The sequence below is a fragment of the Struthio camelus genome, chromosome 6 (assembly GCF_040807025.1).
Source record: "Struthio camelus isolate bStrCam1 chromosome 6, bStrCam1.hap1, whole genome shotgun sequence".
Lineage (NCBI taxonomy): Eukaryota > Metazoa > Chordata > Aves > Struthioniformes > Struthionidae > Struthio > Struthio camelus.
In genome coordinates, this window is record NC_090947.1 from 10,521,651 (window position 1) to 10,543,330 (window position 21,680).

The 21,680-nt window shown below is 44.5% G+C and overlaps 2 protein-coding genes across 5 annotated transcripts; one reads left to right on the plus strand and one right to left on the minus strand.

Annotated features, from left to right (window-relative positions):
• Positions 1 to 1,911: 1,911 nt before the first annotated feature.
• On the plus strand, positions 1,912 to 10,249 carry CLK1 (CDC like kinase 1). 3 transcript variants are annotated; one of them, XM_068948186.1, is made up of 13 exons: positions 1,912 to 2,113; positions 3,440 to 3,597; positions 3,812 to 4,040; positions 5,118 to 5,208; positions 5,613 to 5,679; positions 6,856 to 6,972; positions 7,850 to 8,016; positions 8,092 to 8,186; positions 8,274 to 8,403; positions 8,767 to 8,849; positions 9,384 to 9,463; positions 9,725 to 9,815; positions 9,909 to 10,249. In XM_068948186.1, exons 2-13 carry the CDS (start codon positions 3,440 to 3,442, stop codon positions 10,053 to 10,055), a joined length of 1,455 nt encoding a protein of 484 aa, XP_068804287.1. In that variant the 5' UTR covers positions 1,912 to 2,113; the 3' UTR covers positions 10,056 to 10,249. The 3 variants fall into 3 exon arrangements, with proteins under 3 accessions (XP_068804287.1, XP_068804288.1, XP_068804286.1); XM_068948185.1 differs by having other exon boundaries at positions 1,935 to 2,113; positions 3,812 to 4,043; XM_068948187.1 differs by lacking the exons at positions 3,812 to 4,040; positions 5,118 to 5,208.
• Positions 10,250 to 10,504: 255 nt separating this feature from the next.
• BZW1 (basic leucine zipper and W2 domains 1) lies at positions 10,505 to 21,531 on the minus strand. Of its 2 annotated transcripts, none has more exons than XM_068948188.1 (12): positions 21,359 to 21,531; positions 20,971 to 21,044; positions 18,597 to 18,773; positions 16,029 to 16,123; positions 15,709 to 15,774; positions 15,272 to 15,407; positions 14,560 to 14,669; positions 14,271 to 14,441; positions 13,710 to 13,856; positions 13,184 to 13,322; positions 12,143 to 12,265; positions 10,505 to 11,852 (listed from the first exon to the last, which is right to left on the minus strand). In XM_068948188.1, the coding sequence occupies exons 2-12, from the start codon at positions 21,032 to 21,034 to the stop codon at positions 11,821 to 11,823; spliced, it is 1,260 nt and encodes a 419-aa protein (XP_068804289.1). In that variant the 5' UTR covers positions 21,035 to 21,044; positions 21,359 to 21,531; the 3' UTR covers positions 10,505 to 11,820. The 2 variants fall into 2 exon arrangements, with proteins under 2 accessions (XP_068804289.1, XP_068804290.1); XM_068948189.1 differs by having other exon boundaries at positions 21,363 to 21,466.
• Positions 21,532 to 21,680: the final 149 nt, after the last annotated feature.

Sequence of the window (21,680 nt, forward strand, 5' to 3'; positions counted from 1 at the left end):
GACCATGTCGATTTTGTCTCTTCTTTCAGTATTGTTCTGGAATTCAGGTGTGTGTTTTAAAAAAAAAAAAAAAAAAAAAAAAAAAAAAAGGTGGAGGGGGGCATTGGAAAGAGCCAAAGTTTTGAGTGCCTGCCTTAAGAGCTGAGATTATGTTGTTTCTATTTTGTATATGGTGTTGCTAAAAACGCCTAGTCCTTGCTGTAGACTTAAAAGATAGGGTTTTTTTTCCCCTGCTGCTCCAGTCAGGTAAAGGACTTGATTATTGTAGCTCTGTGCTCTTTCCATCTTTCTTCCCCGTAACCAATGGTAACGGAGAGTAGACAAAAGCAGGCAACTGTACGCTTCACTGCCACCCCGACACTGCTGCTATGCAGAAGGAAACGCGTATTGATAGTTTTCCTACACTGCAAAGGAACCAATAATTTGAAATTTAGCACTGACCTCAAAACAATAGCAGGTCTGGTTTTCTACCCCACAAAAAGAAGATTGTTATATAGAATGTGTGAAATACAGGTACTGCAAGAGCTTTGCTCTTTGCGCAATGCATTAAATTTACTTTTTTTTCCCCTCTAAATCAAAGCTATGTCCCATGAGATCCCTCCACTTTCAATACAGAGTTATATCCTAGCCATTATGAATCATATCATGTCTATGTCTTCCTGTTCATGGCTCTGAACTTCTCCCAGGTGAACCTGGAATACAATGGAAAAAATAACGGTGGGGTTGCTCCCATTCACTTGTTAGAGAGAGACAGAGAATATAAGCACCCCCACTGTGGAAGTGTGCAATTATGTGGGCAGCTGCTGTGCAGAGTGTACCTGCCATGCAGTTCTTGCATGCAGTCAGCTGTTGTGTCAGCAGCTGTTTGGAGTTCTGTAATGTATACAAGCCCTTCAGTAGCAAAAATGCTAGAGACAGTACTGTTCTCATTTTTATTGGTTTGCGCTTTAGGAAGTGCTATGTTTAATTCCATCAGTCCAGCCCTATATGACAAACACTACAACCACACGATCAGTTCTGTCAAAATAAATCTACTCGTGCAAAGGAAAATATGCTGGCGTACATTAACACTATGCTCTTGCATTATGAGGGTGATGGAGGGTCTCATCATGTATATTCTGGATAATCTCTGACTTTTTAGGCATTAGAAAAATAATAGGAAAAGTCAGTATTAGAAATATTTGTCATGTTGGGAACTTAGACTGTGCTGGACAGCAGTGGACAAAAAGAAATCGGTCCGTTATTTGTGGGCAGTGACACTCCCGTGTGCAACGCACCTACTGCGTGTTGATCACAGGGTCGGTCAATTGGTGAAATAAAAAGAATATAAAGAGTTTAAAAGGGTCATGTATCAAGGATGGAAGGGTTTCAGAAGTTTAGTCCTTTCCAAGTTAAGAGAATGGTTGTTTTTAAAGAAAAGTTGATGTGTGCACACTTGGGGTGTTTCAGGACTGTTTGACCTTTGTATGCTTTTTTCCAGCTAAATTAGATTCTAGTGAGATGGCCGACTGCTCATTATTAGCATTGCTTTTGGAGACCAGATTTCGGGCATGATGCTTGGTTAGCTTTGCTGAAGGGGTAAGTGATATAAAGATGATTGGCTCAAGAGCTTGTTCTGAGAGAAAATTTTTTTTTAAATCTTACAAAAATAGTCATCTTCTGGCGGTCATCACTGAACGAGGGTTAGGAGGGTGTGTTTTGGGTGGGCTGGTTTGTTTTTTTCCCGATTCCTCCGCGTCGGTTGTCTCGTCTTCCCGAGTACTTAGCCGGCAGGTTACTGGAGATTTTGCACGGCCACAGTACTTCCAAGTGGGCTACCTGGAAGAAAGGCAGACGGGGCCGCCGTACACCGCGCGAGCAGGGCCGGGCCGGGCCGGGCCGGGGCGGGGCGGTGCTGTGCGGGCTCCCCCCCCGGCGGCAGCAACGGCCGCGGCAGCGCGCTGCGGCGGGCGGCCCCGCCCGCGCGTGACGCCGCCGCTGTGACGCGCCGCCGCACTCCAGAAGGTTCCTGGCGGCGCCATTTTGTCGCGGGCTGTGAGCTAAGGGGCGGCGGCGGTCGCGGGCCCAGCAGCTGCGGCTCCCGGAGAGGGCGGCGGCACCCCCAAACGCTGAGGTGAGGCGATGGCGGGGAGCGGGTGGAGGGGCCCCCGGTGCTCGCTCCCGGCTCCGCGCCCCGAACTGCCGCGGCCGCGGGGGAGAGCTGAAGGACGTCGTTAGGAGACGGGACGGGCAGCGGCAAGGGTATAGCCGCTGCCGAGGGGAAGGCGGGGAGGCAGGAGCGGTGCCCCTGCCTTGGGGGGAGCGCGGCCTGCGGGGCCGCTCGGGCCGCCCCCGCCCTGCGAGCGCATCGGGAGGCCAGCGCGCCCCTAAGCCGCCGCCCGCCTCTCCGTGCGGCCGCCATGTTCTGTGCCCGCGCCTCCTGCGGTGCGGAGAGAAAATGGCTCCGGCCGCTCGCGCCAGGAGCGGGGCGCCCGGCGGGGCCGATGGCGGGGCTGGGGGCCGCGTCCCCGTTCCCGTGCGTGAGGTCGAGAGCGGGGCCTCCCCGCGGGAGGGAGTTGGGCGGGGCGCAGACCCCGCACCCGGCGGAAGGCCCCGCGCCGCCTCCGCGCCGGTGAGCTCGGTGTGCCCATCGGCTGTGTGGGGCGCGGACCGTCTCCTCTCTCTCACCTGAAAAATTGCCTGGACCAGAGCCCGCGTTGCGTCGCGTCCCGCTTTGTAGCGTCGCGGTTGCCGCGAAGTCCGGCCTTGCCGGCGTGAGACGAGTCGTGTGAGCTAGAATCAGTGTATCGTTGGAAAGTGAAATAAAAAGAGATTTGTAATGATTTATTTTTATCTTTTCTTTTTGGAGGTACATGGAGGTAATTTTTACTAAATTTAGTATCGCTAATAACTCGGAGGTACATGTGTTTTATTTTCACCTATTGGCTTTTAAAGTTAGCCTCAGAAATTCTCTAGGGGGGGCTATAGAAGCATAGTGAAAGTTGAGTAACAAGTTCCTTCAAGCCCTAAAAAGCGCATAGGGTAATACCTGTATGCCTCTTTAAAGTACGTGTAAGCCTTCCTTTTTCTGTAGTATATGCCCAGTTTATCGTGCATTAAGGTGTCTGTCTAAAGGAACCTTGCCCCGGTGACCAGCTTTGCAGAAATAACATTTGCAGCGTTCAGTGTCTGAGCCCTGGTCTTTCTTTTTAAAATCTTTATCTGTAGGAGGTAGGTTATTGGCGTTAAGTTGCCTTATCAAAAATGACTATTTTGGCAAAACTCCTGGATGTAAAAATAACAGGGAAGAAAGCAGGGTGGGGGGGAATCACAGCTGGGTAATTGAGGAGAAAATGCAGTCTTCGTTATGCTACTGGACACTTTGGTGTTAGTGGCTCTAAAGTTAGTTTGCTCGTTTCTAGGATGCAATTTTTAGAGTGAAATGCCTTTTCTGTCACAGATGCGGCATTCCAGACGAACTAATTATCCTGACTGGGATGAAAAGGAGACTTGGGATCGCAGAAGGTGCAGCAGCGGCCATAAGAGAAAGAGGAGATCGCTCAGTAGTGCACGGGATAACAAGCACTTCAAACATGATCTTTCTAAACTTCCTGATAGGTAAATGACTTTTTGACTTCTGACAGTAGCAAGCATCTGTTTTAAGATTTGACTGTTCTGATAAGGCTAAGAATTCTCATAAGGTTCAGTTAATGTATTAATTTTTGAGTTGCAGATATTTCAAGAGGGATGTCTTACAGTTTAAAGCAAAAACCTGCCTTGACAGGGGTGCTGGAATTATTTAAATAAAGTTTACTTAATCCTTTGTTTGTAGTAACTATTCAGAAACCAAATCCATAAATGAAAGAGACCATCACGAACGACGCTATGTTGAAGAATACAGAAACGAGTACAGTCAAGGATATGATAATGGGCACCATCACAGAGACCATGAAAATGGTTATCACAATCATAGTAGCAAGTCATCAGGCCATAGCGGGAGGAGTAGTTACAAAAGGAAATACAAGACACATCACAGTGCCTCTCACCATCATCACTCACAGGTGGTATGACCGATTTTTAACTTAGGAATTTTTATTTTAAGAAGATAAATTCTCATCTGGGCAGTAATATTTGAGTGTTGGGGTTTTGGGGAAATCTTAATTGCTAATATTGATAGGTTGGGTTTTTTTGGCTAGAGTTTTTTTTTTTTTTTTTTCTTTCCGAAAACAATTTTTGTAGTCATAGGTATCCTTGTGATACCACGGGACGTAGTTCTGCTACTTGTTCATTGGATATGTTTGAGCTGCTTAATGAACAGTAACCGTCAATGGAAGTACTTGAAATGCAGGCATCGCTTTCATGCCTTCAAAACTGTTTTGTTATGACAAGTATTTATTTCAGTCATACCCAAAAATCCAAATACAAGCTCTTAAACTTGTTTTTTTTTACTAAATTTAGTATCGCTAAACTAGCAAGGAGATACTGCCAGATTTTACAATATTTATTTATTTGGTAAAATGTTTTAAGTTTTGATGAAATAGTCTGTAGAATCGGATATGTACAATGTCTGTCCACTAGCAGGGCATGCGTTTTGGTCTTTGTTATGCATTTAACTGTTGAAAAAGCTGAAGACAAGACTTAGAATCGAAGCTCTTCAGCTGAGGCAGCCTAAAGTAAATGTATATGCTATTTTTATTATTTTTTTTGTCATTATTAAGTATTCAGACAAGTGATTTAAAAGCAGTTGCTTAACTTGGGTATTTTAGTTTGGCCACAAGGCTATTTTATATAGAGGGTAATTTATTAAAGCCTTTTGATTTGAAAATAAGGGCACTGAAATCCTAAAAATAAAATTAAGTGAACCAATCTTTTAAAAGAAAAAAGTTGTGTTGTAATTTTTTGTTGCCTTGCCACTTTGAGTATCTTATCTGAAAATCTGTTCCTTGCCATGTTTTTCTCCTGTAACATAAACTATGTGCCCTGTGAATTTCTGGGGACTGAATTTGAAATTGCTCCTGCCGTTTGTGGCCTGGCGTGTATCTGAATGCCCGAATATCTCCCTGCTGAATGAATTTCGTATTCTACCCTGAATTCACTCGGGTTAATTGATTGGCTGGACGATCTTGGTGCCGTTCCAGAAGAGTCATCGAAGGAAAAGATCCAGGAGTGTAGAGGATGATGAGGAGGGTCACCTGATCTGTCAGAGTGGAGACGTACTAAGTGCAAGATGTATAGAATATTTTTCAAAACTTATTAACTTTTCAGATAGAATAATTTCTTTTAGCATAAGATGTGAGGGGGCTTTGGAAGTCTTTTCTTTCTGTCTTGATTTTATTTTGTTTTTGGGGGGAATTGTTATTCTTTTTCTGTAGAACTTAAATGTATTTCTCTTTTTTTTTCTTTTTTTTTCCAAAACAGTAAATGAAGTTAATGAACCTAGAATGAGATACCTGTAAATGTCTTGATGAGAGTTGTCCAATAACATCTCTCAAACTCTAGATATGTACGTTTTTATAGAAGCACAGTCTAGAATAATCTTCAGTGATAGTACTTGTTTGTTTGTTTGTTTGTTTGTTTTTTGAATGGTTGAGTAACTTCACAACTTCCGTGACTGAGAGTTGTTTTCTTTTTAGATGAGATTGTTGCTACTTTGGGTGAAGGTGCTTTTGGAAAAGTGGTGGAATGCATCGATCACAAGGCGTAAGTCGTCTTCAGTTGATAGCTGTAGTTTTTCTTACTGATACTGTTCTGGTGTAGGTAGTTCATGAAGTGGTTTCAGATTGATTGCACTGAGTTTATTTTTACTTCTTGATATGCTGATCTGTGTGTTTAAGTTTAGACATAAAATAATGAAACGGGGTTGGTGGTGGTTATTCGTAAATGGCTTTAGTATGAGAATAGTGAATGCTTTGTGGTTGGAATTGAAGTATCAGATTGCTCCAGAACTTCCATTTTCTTTTCGGATACAGTTTCTTACATGCACCTTAGGGAGTATTTGGGTGGCCGGTTAGAGCTAGGATAGATGAGGCTGCTGCCATTCTTAAATGTAAATTTATGTTAGTACATCGTGCAAAAACAGCACCTTGAAATCACAGTTTAGGGGCCTGGTGGACAAGAAAGGGGGGGAGGGGTGGGCGTCCTCCACAAGTGCTGCCGTTCCTGCCAGAGGGCCAGGGCTGATCGTGGGAAGTGCTGGGGGGGGGGAAGTGGGGGGGATCACGCTGGAATTGCTGAGTGAAGATGCTGCCCCTGCGCCGGCTGGGGCCTGTGCCTCGCCTGCTCCATGGAGTGAGCCAGGTCTGCAGTTACCTTACAGCGTACTTCAGAGTATAATCTGCGGCGATGCTGTGCTATTTGGGTTCTAGCAGTTAGTATATTATAAGTCAGGAACATGTTTTTGTTCAGTGGCAGGGTTTTTGTGTGCGCTTAGAATTAAATTGTCTTCGTAGTCGCTGTTGAATATATTTGACACCTCAGTTAATTTAACTGCTTACATCACTGAAGAAGACTCGTCATTTCTGACTGATAGTTGTGTTAGGCTGCGTGGTGTCAACTTCCCTCTAGTATTAGCTCAATATACATAAGCATACAGTGAGAGGTGAATAATTTTTTCAACCTTTAAGAGTAATACTAGTAGATAGAAGGTATCGAGTATATTTTCCAAATAAATACTTCATAGGAGATTAAATTTTAGTTGTGTATGTGAACATGTGAAATTTGGATATATCCAAGTCAGTGCATACTCTTAAAAATATTTTTTTCTGATAAGGTTCACAGTTGAATTTTGTTATAAAGAACGTTTATGGGGATAATTACAGAATGATCTTAGTTATAACTATGCATTGTTCTAATCACCATAAAAAACTATTTTTTCAGGGGAGGTAGACATGTAGCTGTGAAAATAGTAAAAAATGTTGATAGGTATTCTGAAGCGGCTCGTTCAGAAATACAAGTACTGGAACATTTAAATGCGTCAGATCCCAGCAGTACATAGTAAGTATACAAAGAAGATTGTACCTTGGCTTTCTAACGGCTGCATTTCTATAAAACAAAACAGTAATTCTACAAACTCACTATTAGCTAGTATCTTTGGAGTACTTGGCCTTCTAAATCAGCTCAGGTTACTTCCTTTTGGTTCCAGCATGCCCTGTGCCGTTCACTTCTAAAGGCAGGGCTCATTCTTACACGTGTGTGTGCAGCTGTGCACAAGTCCCTCTCTAGCTGTGTAAGCTTTCACCCCTGCTGGCCAGGCCTCTAGCCCTGCTTGCTTTTGACGGGATTGAGTATTTTCCTGGTCGGACCTGTCCTGTTCAGACCTGTGAAGACGAGCTAGGAGTCTGCTGCAATAGGTGCAATCATAGTATTGATTAGTGACCAGATACTCAAAGTAGAAATACTGCCTTCCCTATAATGTTCTTGTTGTAAAGTAATTTTAAAAAATTACCCTTCCCCCCCCCAACAAAAAAAAAAAAACAACCCAGGGCAAACAAATAATCTGTAGGGGCTTCTGCAGGGTCTCACTATCTGAATGTACAGCCAGCCTCTTGAAGTGCTTCCAGTAGGTGTGCTCTTTCTGCTGGTGGTGGTTCAGTGTGCTCTTCCTGTCCCTAATTTCTGAGGTCAGGAAGAGTTACTGCCTGGCACCTCCGTGCTGGCTGGAGCATCTCACCTCTCACCTAGAACCAGCGCAGTCTCTTTATGTTTGCGCTTTGTAAGTTCTGCTGTTTTAAGTTAGGCCAACGTACTTGCACAGAAAACTCTTGCATCTCTAAAAGGCTCTAACTTCCCGTAACTGACCAGGTCATACGGTCATGTATCTCAGCATTCATAAACTTACTGTGGCAATTGATGTATTTTCCTGCTTTTACAGTCGCTGTGTACAAATGTTAGAATGGTTTGAGCACCACGGACATGTCTGCATTGTCTTTGAGCTATTGGGACTCAGTACCTATGACTTTATTAAAGAGAATGGTTTTTTGCCATTTCGGCTGGACCACATTAGGCAGATGGCATATCAGATTTGCAGATCTGTGAACTGTAAGTCTATTTCTTATGGTTTTAGTTGTTACATTTTCTTTGAATTGTGTGCTAACTACATGTGTTATCTTGCAGTTTTGCACTTGAACAAGCTGACACATACAGATCTGAAACCTGAAAATATTTTATTTGTGAAATCTGATTATGTAGAAGAGTATAACCCCAAACTGGTAAGTCTCGGGTGCTCCTCTGCCTGCCCCCCAGCCGTCTCCTGGGTTTAGTTCATCATTTGCCTGTCGTCGTGTGTTTCCCTTCAGAAACGTGATGAACGCACACTAAAAAATCCAGACATAAAAGTCGTGGACTTTGGGAGTGCAACGTATGATGATGAACATCACAGTACTTTGGTGTCTACAAGGCATTACCGAGCTCCTGAAGTTATTCTAGGTTAGTAGGAGTGATTTGAGGAGTCTGTCTACTGTGCTTTAGAAGTCAACGCTGATAGTTTTGAATAAGCACTGGAGACATTTGGAAAAAATGCTGTGATCAGAAGATGTGGGTTAGAGATGTGCTTTACGTAAGCTTAAGTAATTGGAATGCTTCATGCTTGTCACAGCTGAAGTGAGGTCTGCACAGTCTGACTTTAACACTTACCTCCTTTTGTCCATAATAGTTTTATGTAGTATTGAACTGTGCTGTCGTTCAGTCGCAACGGTAGGAACTGTGCTAGTGTAGTGGTGTGGATCTTGTTTGAGCTGTTAAACTGTTCCTAGTCCAGTATAAACATGACCCTTCTTTAATTTTTCGCAGCACTGGGATGGGCACAGCCCTGCGATGTCTGGAGCATAGGATGTATTCTCATAGAATACTATCTTGGATTCACAGTATTTCCGGTACGTAACACCTACCTTCAAAAAGGTGATGCAGCGCACACAGTGCTTCACAACTTGGGGAAAACATGCTACTGAGAGGGGGACATGGTCAGCGCTAGAGATTAACTTGTATTTTGCTGCAGTACCACGCGGCACAGAGCAGAAAACAGGCATGTACAAGTTGCTTTCCGTCCTGTGGTAGCAGTAGTTTGGTGCGAGAGGCCAATGTGGTGTTAACATTTTGAAGTCACAAGCCCTACTGGTAACAGATGTGGTCTCATCCACCACCTTTGTCATCAGATAATGCTTGGGTGCGTAAAAACTGGCATCTTGACAGTATTGCTGGAAGTTGGAATTTATTAACAAAAAGCAAGGCCAGGTAAAGGACAAACTTGGTACCATGTAACTTACTCCATAGCTTTCTGCTGCCTCTTCCCCCCCCCCCCCAACCCCACCCCCAGTGTGAAATAATTATTGGTTGTAAGGACTGGTCAAAACTGTATTGTTAGCATGGTTGATGAATAACATGTTCATACATTTTAATTTCCCACTTAGACCCATGATAGCAAAGAACATCTGGCAATGATGGAGCGAATACTGGGGCCTTTGCCAAATCACATGATACAAAAAACAAGGTATTTATTGACACTTCTTTCTGCATCTAAACTGCCTAGTTTATAAGTTAGACTAGTTTTAGATGTGGTGTAATATCAGATTAAAAATGACAAAAATCAGATTCATCCCGTTGCTTTATTGAATTGGCCGTCTTTTTTTTTTTTTTTTGAAGTAGTCCCTGATTAGCCCAGGATTGTGCTAATCTGATGAGTACGCAAGCTTTGCGTCTAGTGAAGGGGCAAAGCAGCTACGTCAAATAACACGCTGTGTGGTCTGTTTAGGAAACGCAAATACTTCCATCATGACCATCTCGATTGGGATGAACACAGTTCGGCTGGTAGATACGTCTCAAGGCGCTGTAAGCCACTGAAGGTAAGAGAGGGGACAACAGTTGGGGGTAGGCGAGCTGTGACAGTAACTGTAAAATTAAAAAGTGATGCTCTATGGGTTTCTCCCTTTAAAAAGGAATTCATGACTTGCCAAGACTCTGATCATGAGAACCTCTTTGACCTCATTCAGAAGATGTTGGAGTATGACCCAACCAAACGTATTACTCTTGAGGAGGCACTGAAACATCCTTTCTTTTTCCCATTGAAACAAGAAAACAAGTAAAGCAAGCTGCATCTTACAACTGAGCAAGCTGTTACAGACTGTGTCAGTCAACAACAGAAGCATAATAAAGTTTTTAAGTATTTATTGTGTACAGGTAGCTTTATAAATGCCGTATTTTGTATTTTGACCCTGTTTGGATACTTAAGTTTATTGATCCAGCTGCTTGAAATAAAACTTTCTATTTAAGAAAAAGATACTTCTGTACCTGATGTTTTTACTTAAATAAAAGCTCAGTACACTTCAACATAGGTTAAGTGCCAGCTCTAACCTATGAAGCACGCTTCCCCTGAGAGGGAGTTTGGTCTTGTAGAGAGAGTGTATTATTATACACGGTTTATTTTAGCTAGGTCACTGGTGTTGTGTAAAGTCTAGGGATTGAAGGTGCAGTTTGATGATTTCTTTTAAGTGACTGACAGTGGAAAGTGGAAGAAGAGAGACAACCCTAGACATTAAGTGTAAGGATGGTCTTTATTTGTTTAAAAAAAATACAAAGGAAGGAAGATCACACTCATATTGAATAGATTGAATTGTGATCACCAAATTTTTCCCATTTTAGAAGTGTAATGGTCATGAGTGTTTCAGTTAATGCTCATTGTTAGCTCACAACAGTGTTGATCTACACTTCACCCAATCTTTCTTTAATGAGGAGCTGTCCTGAGAATTTCCATCAATAATTCTGACAAAATTTTGTTGAGTAGATAATATAACCTAGCAACTGCCAGCATAAACTAATCTTATCTCTCAGTCTCTTGTGGGTGTGGATTTTTGTCCATCTTTCTTACCTTCCAGCAGCCATGCACTTAACAAAACACCAAAGGAAATTAGGGCCTGAGCATGGAACAGAATATCCCAGAGCTGCACAGCCAAGGTACCCCCCCCCCCCATACTGCTTGCAGTGAAGGCCAGGGCTGTAGGAAGCAGCTGGGCAGCTGTACTGGGAGTGGCTGTTTGTACTTGCCTGAGAGCACAAGCAGCAGAGCAGCTGACAAACCAAGACCCCCCCCCACAGTACCCATCCCTGCTGCACAAAGGCCTCGCAGCCCAGGTGAGGCTGTGCTGCCCCTCAGGAACACAGGCCCCCAGCTTGGCAGCCAGTGGGCTCAGAGAATGCTGCGCTTCATCCCCCACCATGGTTACAGGCATTCACCACCCCAACAGGTTCTGTCCAGTAGGACGCTGAACTAGCCTCCCCAGAGGGGTCAGCTGCATTACAATAGAGGATTACTTTATGCTGGAAGTGTGGTCAAGAGATGATAGATGCAGTCTGTGGGAGAGGGACAACCACATCTATGAATGGGGTTATTTGGAGCAAGCAGTATGGGATTACAGTGTCACACTAACCACGCAAGCCATGGCCTCTTCACTGTAGAGACTTCAGTTTAATTTGCAAACAGAACTGCCATAAATCTCATTTACCAAAGCATGTCTACTCAAATGCAGATAGACAACCCAAGGGGTGAAATGGATTTCATTGTGGAAGGCCTTAAATTACATCATTACAGTAGAAAATACAGGAGGTAGAATAACTGAAAGGACTAATGTAGGTTAGAATCAAATCTATAGCTCGTGTAAGCTACTTAAAACATGGTTTTAAAAATTAAACCCAATATTTCTGTACTATAGAAAACGGTTAAAATAAATTTGCGCCATGAGAGCCCTTATATCATGCTTGATACAGGGAGGTAGGATGTAAGAATCAGAACACATGAGACATGACACTTATCTACAGCTCCTGTTTGCTTTACTGAGGACAGAATTTTGCAGGTCAGTCACCTTCTTCAGCATCAGACTCGGACTCTGAAAGAGACAGACGTTATCAACAGGTCAGAGAGCTCAGCGATGGGCCCAGCCTGCCCCCTGGCACAGCCCACCAGTAGCATGAACTGGCACAGTCGGTGGCTACTAGACCACACGGATTTTGCTCATGAGCTTCTGTAGCCAGCACTAGTAGGGCCTCCTCCAGGTAGCACGAGCTCCTGGCAGCTTGTTACTGGCGCGGAGACAAGTGCTGCTGGTCTCGGAGGACCCCTCACCCCCCTCCCTGGTGAGGTTAGTGTTTAAGCCTCAGCCTGGAAGCCTTCCTTTACCTTCTTCCGCATTCTTGAGCCATTCAACAAATTTTTTCATTTGCTCCAGAAAAACACTCTTTCCTTTTGCAAGGTGCGCATCTTTATACCACTTCAGGATAGGTTCTTCACTCAGAACTTCCGCTGATTGAGATGTGTAAAAGTAACGTTAATTCAGCAAATCAATTGAATACCAACTACTCAAACCACCCCAACCAGCAGCCTTTGCTTCCTCCCCAAGCATTTTTACCAATTTGTACTTGGGCCTTGAGTCTGGTTATACGTTTGTGCCAGGAATAGCTCCTATTTTTAAATCTTGAGACTCATGTGTTTCAGGTTCTTTGCTGTGGGTTTTCTGAGCACTGCACCTAGGAGATATGCATTTGCTCCTCATAACAGAGTCCTAACTATTTCATAGCCAACTGAGATGACATACTCAGCAGTGAGGTCTTCAGTCAACTAAGCACAGATATACATTCTTCAGAGCCCAATGTACACAGCAAGAAATGTTCCTACAATTCACAAGTACAATATCATCTCCAATTTAACAATACATTTACTTATGTTCTTGTGTATCTACAGATGCGCAAGCACGTTCTGAGCAACACCTTAAGAGATATTTAATGCAGGGCCTTAAGTGTCCCAAATACCACTGTGGTCTCGGTCTCTGGTTGCTGACAGACCATGTTCAGACAGGGAACTAGGAAAAACATACCATCACACATCTTTTAATTTAAAAGGGTTGAAGAATCTTAAATTGAATTTAGTTTTGCCCTGCCACAATTCTTGAAACTTCGTAGACAGGCAGCATTCTTGTCCAGAGAAAAGTGCTTCCTCATCCCTGGTGTAAGCAGCACTCCAAGGACAGCTGCATATACCTAGCGTTTGGGTGCTCCACCTCTATAAACTGAGGGTAGAAAATTCTTCAGCTAATGAAGTACACTATGGTAGCACTATGATCTTCCCTAAAGGTCTTTGTCAAGAGCAAAGCATTCTGCCACCCACATTTAAACAACAAAATAACCCCCCCCCCCCCCCCCACACACACACAGAGGGAGTTACCTTTATAGAAGAGCACCACTATTTTCTGGAAGGCCTTCATGAAGTGGATGTTGTCATAACAGTACTCCTGAACCTTCAGTAGAAGAGTCAGCTCTGACTGACCTTGGGTAGTAAAGGCAGCAAGTAGAGGGCTGTATTGCTGTAACAGGAATGGCAACTTGGCACACACACACACACACCCCCCACGCACCCCCGCTTAATATTTACTGCCTGACTAGACTGGCTTCATACAGTTTGTACCAGCCACTTGCTTAGAGGTTTACAACCCACATACCCAGGAAGCAATTTTTCCACAGGAGTGTTTCCACAGACAAGTCATACTGCTTTTGCCTCACTAACGAGGACTAGAGTACTATAGCACGGAAGAGTACTACAGCATGCCTGCGCAAGGCAAAGAATCCCTTTATGCTGTGTGCCCACATTAGGGTTTTTGTGTGTCTGAGCTCGTTAAAAAGGAAGCTGAGAGACATGGGGAAGGCCCAGGCCCTACCCAATAGATGCAAGAGCCCATACTCAGTTACGATACCTTCAAGTGCTTAATGGCTTGCTCTGCTACCAGCTCCTCTTTTTTGTTCCATTCCACCGTGCTCATTACACTTGACCAGATTATGGCTATCACAGTCTGTTCCGAGATGTTGTTTTTCTTCATCTCCTCCTTCACATACAAGATTATCTGCCAGTCAGGGAAAAAGTCAGCATGTAGGCCACATATGACACTAACCTAAATTAAACTTCTGCTCCAAGACTCATTAAAGGCAGAAGTCAAGCTACACAGAAATAATGCTCCTCAAGTCATGCAAGACTCAATTTCTGAAAGTTTAAGGCAACCCAGAAGCCTTCAGAACCATGAACAAACTCCTTGGCCAGGCAGTAGGATTCAGGACACTAAGGAAAGCTTATGAAGCTAATAGCAACACACATCGGTCCTTTTAGTTCCTAGGGGGAGCTGTGGTGTCCAAGTTCAGTATCTATTTAGGCATAAATACTTTTCAGAGCAAGATTAAATGCTACTGTATTTCAGATAATTTGAGCTAAATTCCTAAAAAAAAGAAGTGCGTACGGCTTGCCTATGAACAAATACACTTACATCCTTAAATGGATCTCCCCGCGACATCTGCTCCTGAAGTTCTTTCTGCAGCTCCTTCCGAGCACCTATGCTTTGTTGGTTCCGAACATACTCGGAAAGTTCTTTTAATCCTGCTTCAGTGAAGTACTTGGAGAAGTGTTCAACACTTTGTTTGTTGGCTGGGAAGAGCTCCTGAAAGCCAAGTTTACAGCAACTCTTTTACAACAGAAACGCGTTCCAAGTACTTGCTGGTAAATGCTATTTACCACTCTGCCTTAAGAATCAAATTAGTAATTTCAATGCTACTCACCATCAGCCTGTTATCCATGTTTACTTTACGAAGACTGACAGCCACTGCGTTAATATCTTTCTCATTTATCCATGATTTGAACAGCTTGACTGCAAAAGCTGCAGAAACACCTGTGCAACAAGAATAGTACGACTGTTATTGAAATTCCATACAAAGAGAATCATAAGGCCTAAGAATACTGGGCACCTAGTTTGTCACCCCCTTCCCAAAGCAGGAGCAGCTGTGCCAAGGTGTCCATAGCATGTTCTGAAGTACTGCTGCCTGAGGACACCTTTCTCACCACTCGGGGCACCACAAAGGCGTCCCTCTACTTAAACTCATATCTCCTTGCCACAATTTGCAAAGGAGCCCAGTGACACGAACCACCTTCTCCACCCTGCAAGGTCCCACCTACGCTGACACCTCACCACCGCCTCACCTTGCAACACTGGCGACTGGAGCCCCAACTGTCATGCAGAGAGGTCCTACATGCAAGCTTCCTAGAAGACGATTTTCCCAAAGTCTTAGCAAGACCTTCCAGGTTGCTAGCCAGCCCGTTTATCTTTGCTAATCCTGAAGTAAGCGACACACAAAGTTCGCCACATAAAGCTAGTGAGCTGCAGGAATGCATCATCACAACCTTCCTCTACCGTCTCCAGCAACATATCACAGTAAAGCTTCAGGCTCTGCCCCCGTCATCCTTTGCCTGAAAATGAAGTTGGGCTATAGTTACCTTCTTTAACCAAGTTCTCATTGTAAAGACTGTTGAGAACTGATGCGTTAAGTGTCCCATTGGCTAGTAGGATACCCGTCAACATGGCCAGTTTGTTCCTCTCGGACTCTGAGAAACCTTTCAGGAAGAGCAGCAACTACAAGAGGAAGTAAGAATTGCCATAAAACAACCCTCTTTCACAGAAGTCAGCTACTTTGGCTACCGTCTCCACGCTAGATACTTGCTTTTGTTTCAATCGAGCAATCCAATCAGCAGCAACACTAGTGCATCGGTAGTCTTTTCCACTAGTCATACAGAACAGTTTTTCTATTAAGAAACCAAAAGATCTTCTCTCCTATTTGAATAATCTATTGAACACCCTATCTTTCTTCTGTAACACTGATCAACTGGTAGAATTTGAAGGTTTCTTTCAGCAGAAAAATAAGCCTACTTCATACCTTTTTGACTTCATCTTCAAAGCCTTTCTCTAGGTACTTGTAACGCCTGATTAGCTTGTTAAAAACCTGGAAAGAGATCGAGCATATGTATTATTTTTTCCCCTGTATTACTTAAATCAAGTTCAGCAAAGTTGGTTTGAACTCTTTTAGAGTTCTTCTAGCTTAGCATAATGCCATTATGCCACACACCCAGAGCCATCTTTTAGGAGGCATCTTCAAGCCATGCCATAAATTGGTATTTTATCTAAACATCCAACTACACAAACATTCCATTCTTGACCACTAAACAGAAGTTCAACTGTACCTGTTTCAGAACTAACCTGAGCAAATGCTTGCATGGTTTCTAGGTCTTCCTGTGCCGCAAATACACAGACATCTGTGCGCATCATGTCATCTGCCAGGGTACCACCTGGGGCTAAAGAAGGGTTTCAGTATTAGTGGTATTAGTCTCCAACAAGAAGACTGAGTTGTCTCCACAGTAAGAATTCCAACATCCAAACACACAAGATGTGTTGTCCTTTCACAAAAAAGGGAAGGAATGCCTAGATCACTGAAGAGACATCTGCTTTTCCATCTGCTTCACTCTCGTAGGTGCACTGAATTTTAAATCAGTAGCTTAGATATGAACACGTAAACGTTTTGACTCCCTATAGCTGAACGGATTGGCAACACGTTTACATCCCCATAAGTAAACATAAGCATACAAGCCCCTCTTCCCTTAAAGGAAAACCCTAAAGCTGCTTTATCCTAGCAGTGGTCTTTTTAGTGTCTACTGTAATAGCACTGCTTTCCTAAGCAAGAGAAAGTCAAACCAGGAGATGAAATATGTAGACACGCACATTCAAAATTCAGTGTCCCAGAGACAAACTCGAGGCTTCAGTCTTGAAAGGTCACTCGAGCTATTTAACAATGAAGCAGAAATTGCTTATTCACCACCCTTCTTCCCTTTAACGCAGGCATCTGATCACTACCAAGGCCACTTCATTAACTAGGGTGAATTCAGGTCACAAGTTCTGGTGTGTCAGGGCACCTCGTTACTGATTTCTATGCCATCTACACACAAGGGAGATCTTTTTATTACGTGTTAGTAAGAAACATAACTTAAAGACAGAGATAAATGCTGGCGGTAAGAATATGAAGATATGGCAAGGCAAAAGGATGACATTTTTTATTTTGGCCTCGTCCAGTCAAAGATCAAAGCTCATCTACTTGGCTACTTGTTATGAAGAGGGAATTGAGTAGAGGACCTCTATACTGGCATCAGTTCTTTCTCAAAAGCACTGCTGCGTTTCTGAGAGGCGACTTTAATTGGCTAAGATGATCAGCAGCGCCCACGAGCAATGCAGTTTTCCTTTCTGCCTCACCTTTGTTCCTAGAGGGCACCTGTGTGCACTGGTTAAAACTCTTAAACCCAAAGAGATTGTTACAATTTTTACAATAAGAATTTCAAGCTGTGATGCTCCCTGGGGCAGGCACGTTATATTTCCTCACGTTGCCAGCTCTCATAACATCAGCAAAAGCACCTCTTACCAAAAGGAACGTGACAATAACTTCAGCCTACACGACACTGTTCCAGTATACAGCTTTTAGATGAACAGGTGCACTTAATGAAATTAAACCATTGTGAATGCCTTTTTCTTCATCATTTGTTCCTGCAAGTTGCCTGTTGTCCACAATACGGGTGTGAAGACCACCTGAATATGCCAGAGACACCTCCTCCTAAACCACGCACACCCACTGCAGAACTGTCATCCACAGTCTGGCTGTGGCCCAGAATCAGATGCTTCCTCTCCTTCCCCAAAACATTTAGGTCACTTAGAATTCTATTTCTGCTGCATTAAGGGGGGAGGGGGAGGGGGGAACCAACCTTCGGCAGCTGCCAAATTTCTCGTTTAAGTCTTCATTCTACCCCCACCCCCACCTACTGCATAACAAATGCTGAAGTCTGAAACAGGCCTTTTCTGGTGAAGGCAGACAACATACAGGCAGTGAAGACCACCCTTTATTTTAAAAGGGTCCCTCCCATTTGAACCCCTTCTCACCAGATGCTACTCAGTCAAGTAGGAAATGTGAAGTCTAAATCTAGAAGCACCACAGCTTTCTTGCTGCTTTTCAACCTCATGTAGTTTTACCTACTTCTCACCTGGTTGATCTTGACCAGCTCTTTACATATATACATATATATTTACATATACATGCTTTTGAGCTTACAAGGCTTTTAGTCACCACGTTTCACTTCCTCTGTTCCATACGTTATCTGCCAACTTGGCCACCATCTCATTTCTCACCCCTGACATCTGCTAGAGCCTGTTCCCTCACTATTGCTAGGACAAACAATTCATAACAGCGTTTCCAAGACTAAGCACATCAGTTCTTCCAAAAGCCACGGTACTTTCCAAACTAAGAAGGTATGGCGTGCAAAGCATGGGATCATGTCGGAATCCTTCATGGCACCTCAGATGACCTTGTGACCAGACAAGGCATCTGAACAAAGCGTTTTGTTTCTCATCAGCACTCGTATTAACAGATCACACAGACTACACAGAGTCAAGTTCCACTCTTGGTAAATAAATAGACAAATAATAAATAAATAGCTTCCAACATGTTCTCCTTTAAGTCAAGTCAGCACAAGTGAATATCTAAGCTCTGAAGAATGCAGACCAACCCAAGCAAAAGTGTGATATAGTATATAGACTAGTTCCACAGTAACATAATTTGATTGCTTATTATTCACTAAGACAGACAGAGTTTGGCACAGATGACTTCCACCCCGTTCCACATACTCAGCAAGCTCTTTCGTGGAGTTTTTTCAGCAAAGGAAACGGTGAACTTTTGTAGTAAAGTCAACTGAATAAAGGTCAACAGCAGCCCCAGCAAAGGGGACTTACCCAGCATTCCGCCGGCCACCAGAATATCAAAGAGCGTTTCTGCATAGCGGCGATAGTCAAGTTTCGCTCCAGAGGCATCAAGAAACTTTGCTACTGCCTCCAAGTCAGTGCCAGTTTCGCTTAAACCTTGAATAATACAGTCCTGGAACTGAGTAGGGTCAAACCTCTCTTTTTCATCTGTAAAAACAAAGCATTTGTTAAACTGAGGTTGTCACATACAGTTGTTTGTTGCTTTAATTAAAAAAAAAAAAAAATCCACACAGTGACAAATCTAAAGCTGAACAGAACTGAGATCATTCTGGTTTACCACAAAAACTGGTATTACTAGTACAAGTAGCAACATAACAGTGTAGCCCAAAATGAATTTCAACAGCATTACACAAAACTCTTTGATCAATGAGACACAGTTATTTCTTCGCTCAAGACAATTCGCTTCTCCAATCAATTATTTTTCCCTTGCAGCCATTCTCCCTGCTAGGAAGTCACTGCTATATCACATCAGTAAGAAGTTTTACTGCTTTTATCTCTCCCCTCAGTCAAGGGGAGAGAGACAATCATAAGCTAAAACATTTCTTAGTTACCTGTAATTGAACGCTTAAAGAGTTCTTTTACTTAGAAGAGCAGTCATCTGCGATGACCATTAGTTAAACCTCAAAAAGCTCAGCTGACTTCCAAGTTCAATTCTTACATCCTGCTCCCACGGTGGACCACAAACTTTCAAAATGGATGCTCATCTACCTGCTGGACAGTAATTCCAAACGCGTGCCCCTGCAACTTTGCACATTTGAGCCAGTTACTCAAGCTCCATTTTAGCCATTTAGGCCTCTTACTGTTTTAGACGAAATATTCTGACTGAAACATTGCATACTGTCATCATGCTTGAGCCAAGTGTCAGTACATGCTCTTTGGCTACAAAGACCACCCCCCTCCTCTTATTTGGGATGAAGAGAGTCTGAAATAACTGCTTTTCTCAAGTGCCTGCAGTAAATGTGGAAATCTGAGCCAAGTTTTTGGTCTTACAGCATCCCTACGTTTCTAAAAACAAAACATATGCTTTTTTGTATTTGAGATAAATATGCTGATTACGGCCTTGTTTTCACTATATGTAGGGTATAGTTAAAACGTGACAAACTCACACAAACAATTAAAACAAAGTCTTAGAAGGAAAGGTTCTTCAACTTTGACCAAATTTGTCCTTGGATTATGTAAAGCCTTAGAAGAAACTTCCAAAGAAAACACAACTCAGCTGCAAACCTTACCTAAAGGGCTATCTTTAACAGCTTAGCCGGTTTTGTTAACACCTGTATAAACTCTTTATAAGACACATGTTACTGTCCTTATGTTCGATACAAGCTTTAACACATATGTAACAGCTATGTAGAAGCTTAGAAATACTGGATCAGTTATTTTCCAGGACAGATCTATGAGGCTGGTTGTGACCGCAGAGTTGCGCTTGGAAGCTGTTCTATGGTTCAATACTTTAAAAAGAAAACAAACAAACACACACCAAAAACCAAAACACACACCCAACCAACCCACCACCACCCCAAAAACCTAGCATCTGCAGGACAGACTAAATCCAACTCCCAGTTCAATAGTTTCTCAAGGTATTTTTACTTGATGTCAAAATAGGTTCTGTAAGCCAAGTTTCTACTTGGTACCTCTGCACCAATTTATTACTGCTTCAGTATGTACAGCGCCCTTAGCACTGTCCGTTTGAGTAGGAACGCTACTGGTGTTCTAGTAAGGCAGCATTAAACAGAAATCCTAAGCACTGTCCCCACTTCCTCTTTAACTTAAAGAAAAATCACTAAATTACTCGTCACACCTCTTCAGCCGTTAATTCTTCTTATATAACAGTAACTGCAGATACAGAGAGGGCACGTGCTTGGAAATCCCAGAGCTCCGAGTAGTTTTCCTCTACAAACAGCTACTCTTAGAGCATTAAAGTGACAATGCAGCTCTTACTCAGCAGTTCACACTGAAATCTCTGCTAGGTTAGACGCTCTTTAGATGCGTGCACTCCCTCCAGCACGCCTGCTGGGAGTCCCCCATGACTCTGCAGTACTAGATACTCCTGCTTTCGGACTAACCACATTCAGTACAGTTGTGGAATCGCTGTTTCTTAAGCCAAAATTATCTACTACAATTTTTTTTTTTTTGGGGGGGGGGGGGAGAACATTCAGCACTATCAAAAGTTAGTGCAAAGGCTGCGTTCAGCGTAGCCTAGCTTAGGAGACGCACAGAAAGAACATAAAGGCGTTAGTTTGTTCGTCCACTTGCGCGGCACGGCACCACGTTTCACTGGGCGCTTCCCGCACACACAGGCTGGTACCCCGGGGTACCAGCCACACGCACCTCGCAGCTAGCTTACCTCTTTTTCTAGTTTTAAAACGCTGTCCCGATAGCGTTGGCTTCTGCTGCTTTTGATTATTCATAAAAGACACCCTGCAAGGGAGCAGAAGCACAGCTCAGGCCGCCCTCCGAGGAGGCGGCCTGCCCGCCCCCGGCCTGCCCGCGCCGCTCCGCCTCCCCGACCTCCATCTTCCCGGCGGCCAGTCCCCGCCAGGCCGCGCCGCGCCGCATGGCCGCCGCCGCCGCCGCCGGGGGGGCAGCCCCTGCCCGGCACGGCGGCGAAGCCCCTCACCACCCCCGCGGCCGTGACGCCCGGCCCGGCCCGGCCCGGCCCGCGGCAGCCGGCGCGCTCCAGCCCCCGCCGCCAGCGGCGCGGCGCGGCCCCCCGCCCGGGCCCGTCTCCTCACCGACTTTAAGGCGGAGAGAAAACGCCCGAGCGGCCCGGAGCGGAGAGCGGCGCGACCAACGGCGAGGAGCGGCGGCGGCTGAACCCCTCCGAGCGGAACCAACGCGAGAAGAGGGGGAGGGCGGGGCGCGCCGCGCCGCGCCGCGCCCGGGCGGGCCCACCCCGCTCCGCTCCGCTCCGCGGGAGGGGAAGGCGGCAGAGGCGGCCGGCGGCGGAGTCCGCGCTGCCTCAGCCGCCTGCCCCAGCCCCACGGCGGCCCGTCCCGCTCCGCGGACCCCAGCGGCGCCCAGCGCTCCCCTGCCCGCGGCCCTGGCCCCCTCCCC

Coding starts and splice junctions, on each gene's coding strand:
- CLK1 (XM_068948185.1), top strand. CDS start 3,440: ATGCGGCATTCCAGACGAACTAATTATCCTGACTGGGATGAAAAGGAG. Junction 3,598..3,811: donor CTTTCTAAACTTCCTGATAG/GTAAATGACTTT, acceptor CTTTGTTTGTAG/TAACTATTCAGAAACCAAAT. Junction 8,850..9,383: donor TTGGATTCACAGTATTTCCG/GTACGTAACACC, acceptor TTTCCCACTTAG/ACCCATGATAGCAAAGAACA.
- BZW1 (XM_068948188.1), bottom strand. CDS start 21,034: ATGAATAATCAAAAGCAGCAGAAGCCAACGCTATCGGGACAGCGTTTT. Junction 14,670..15,271: donor TGAGAACTTGGTTAAAGAAG/GTAACTATAGCC, acceptor CTTGTTGCACAG/GTGTTTCTGCAGCTTTTGCA. Junction 13,323..13,709: donor AAGCCATTAAGCACTTGAAG/GTATCGTAACTG, acceptor TTCCTGTTACAG/CAATACAGCCCTCTACTTGC.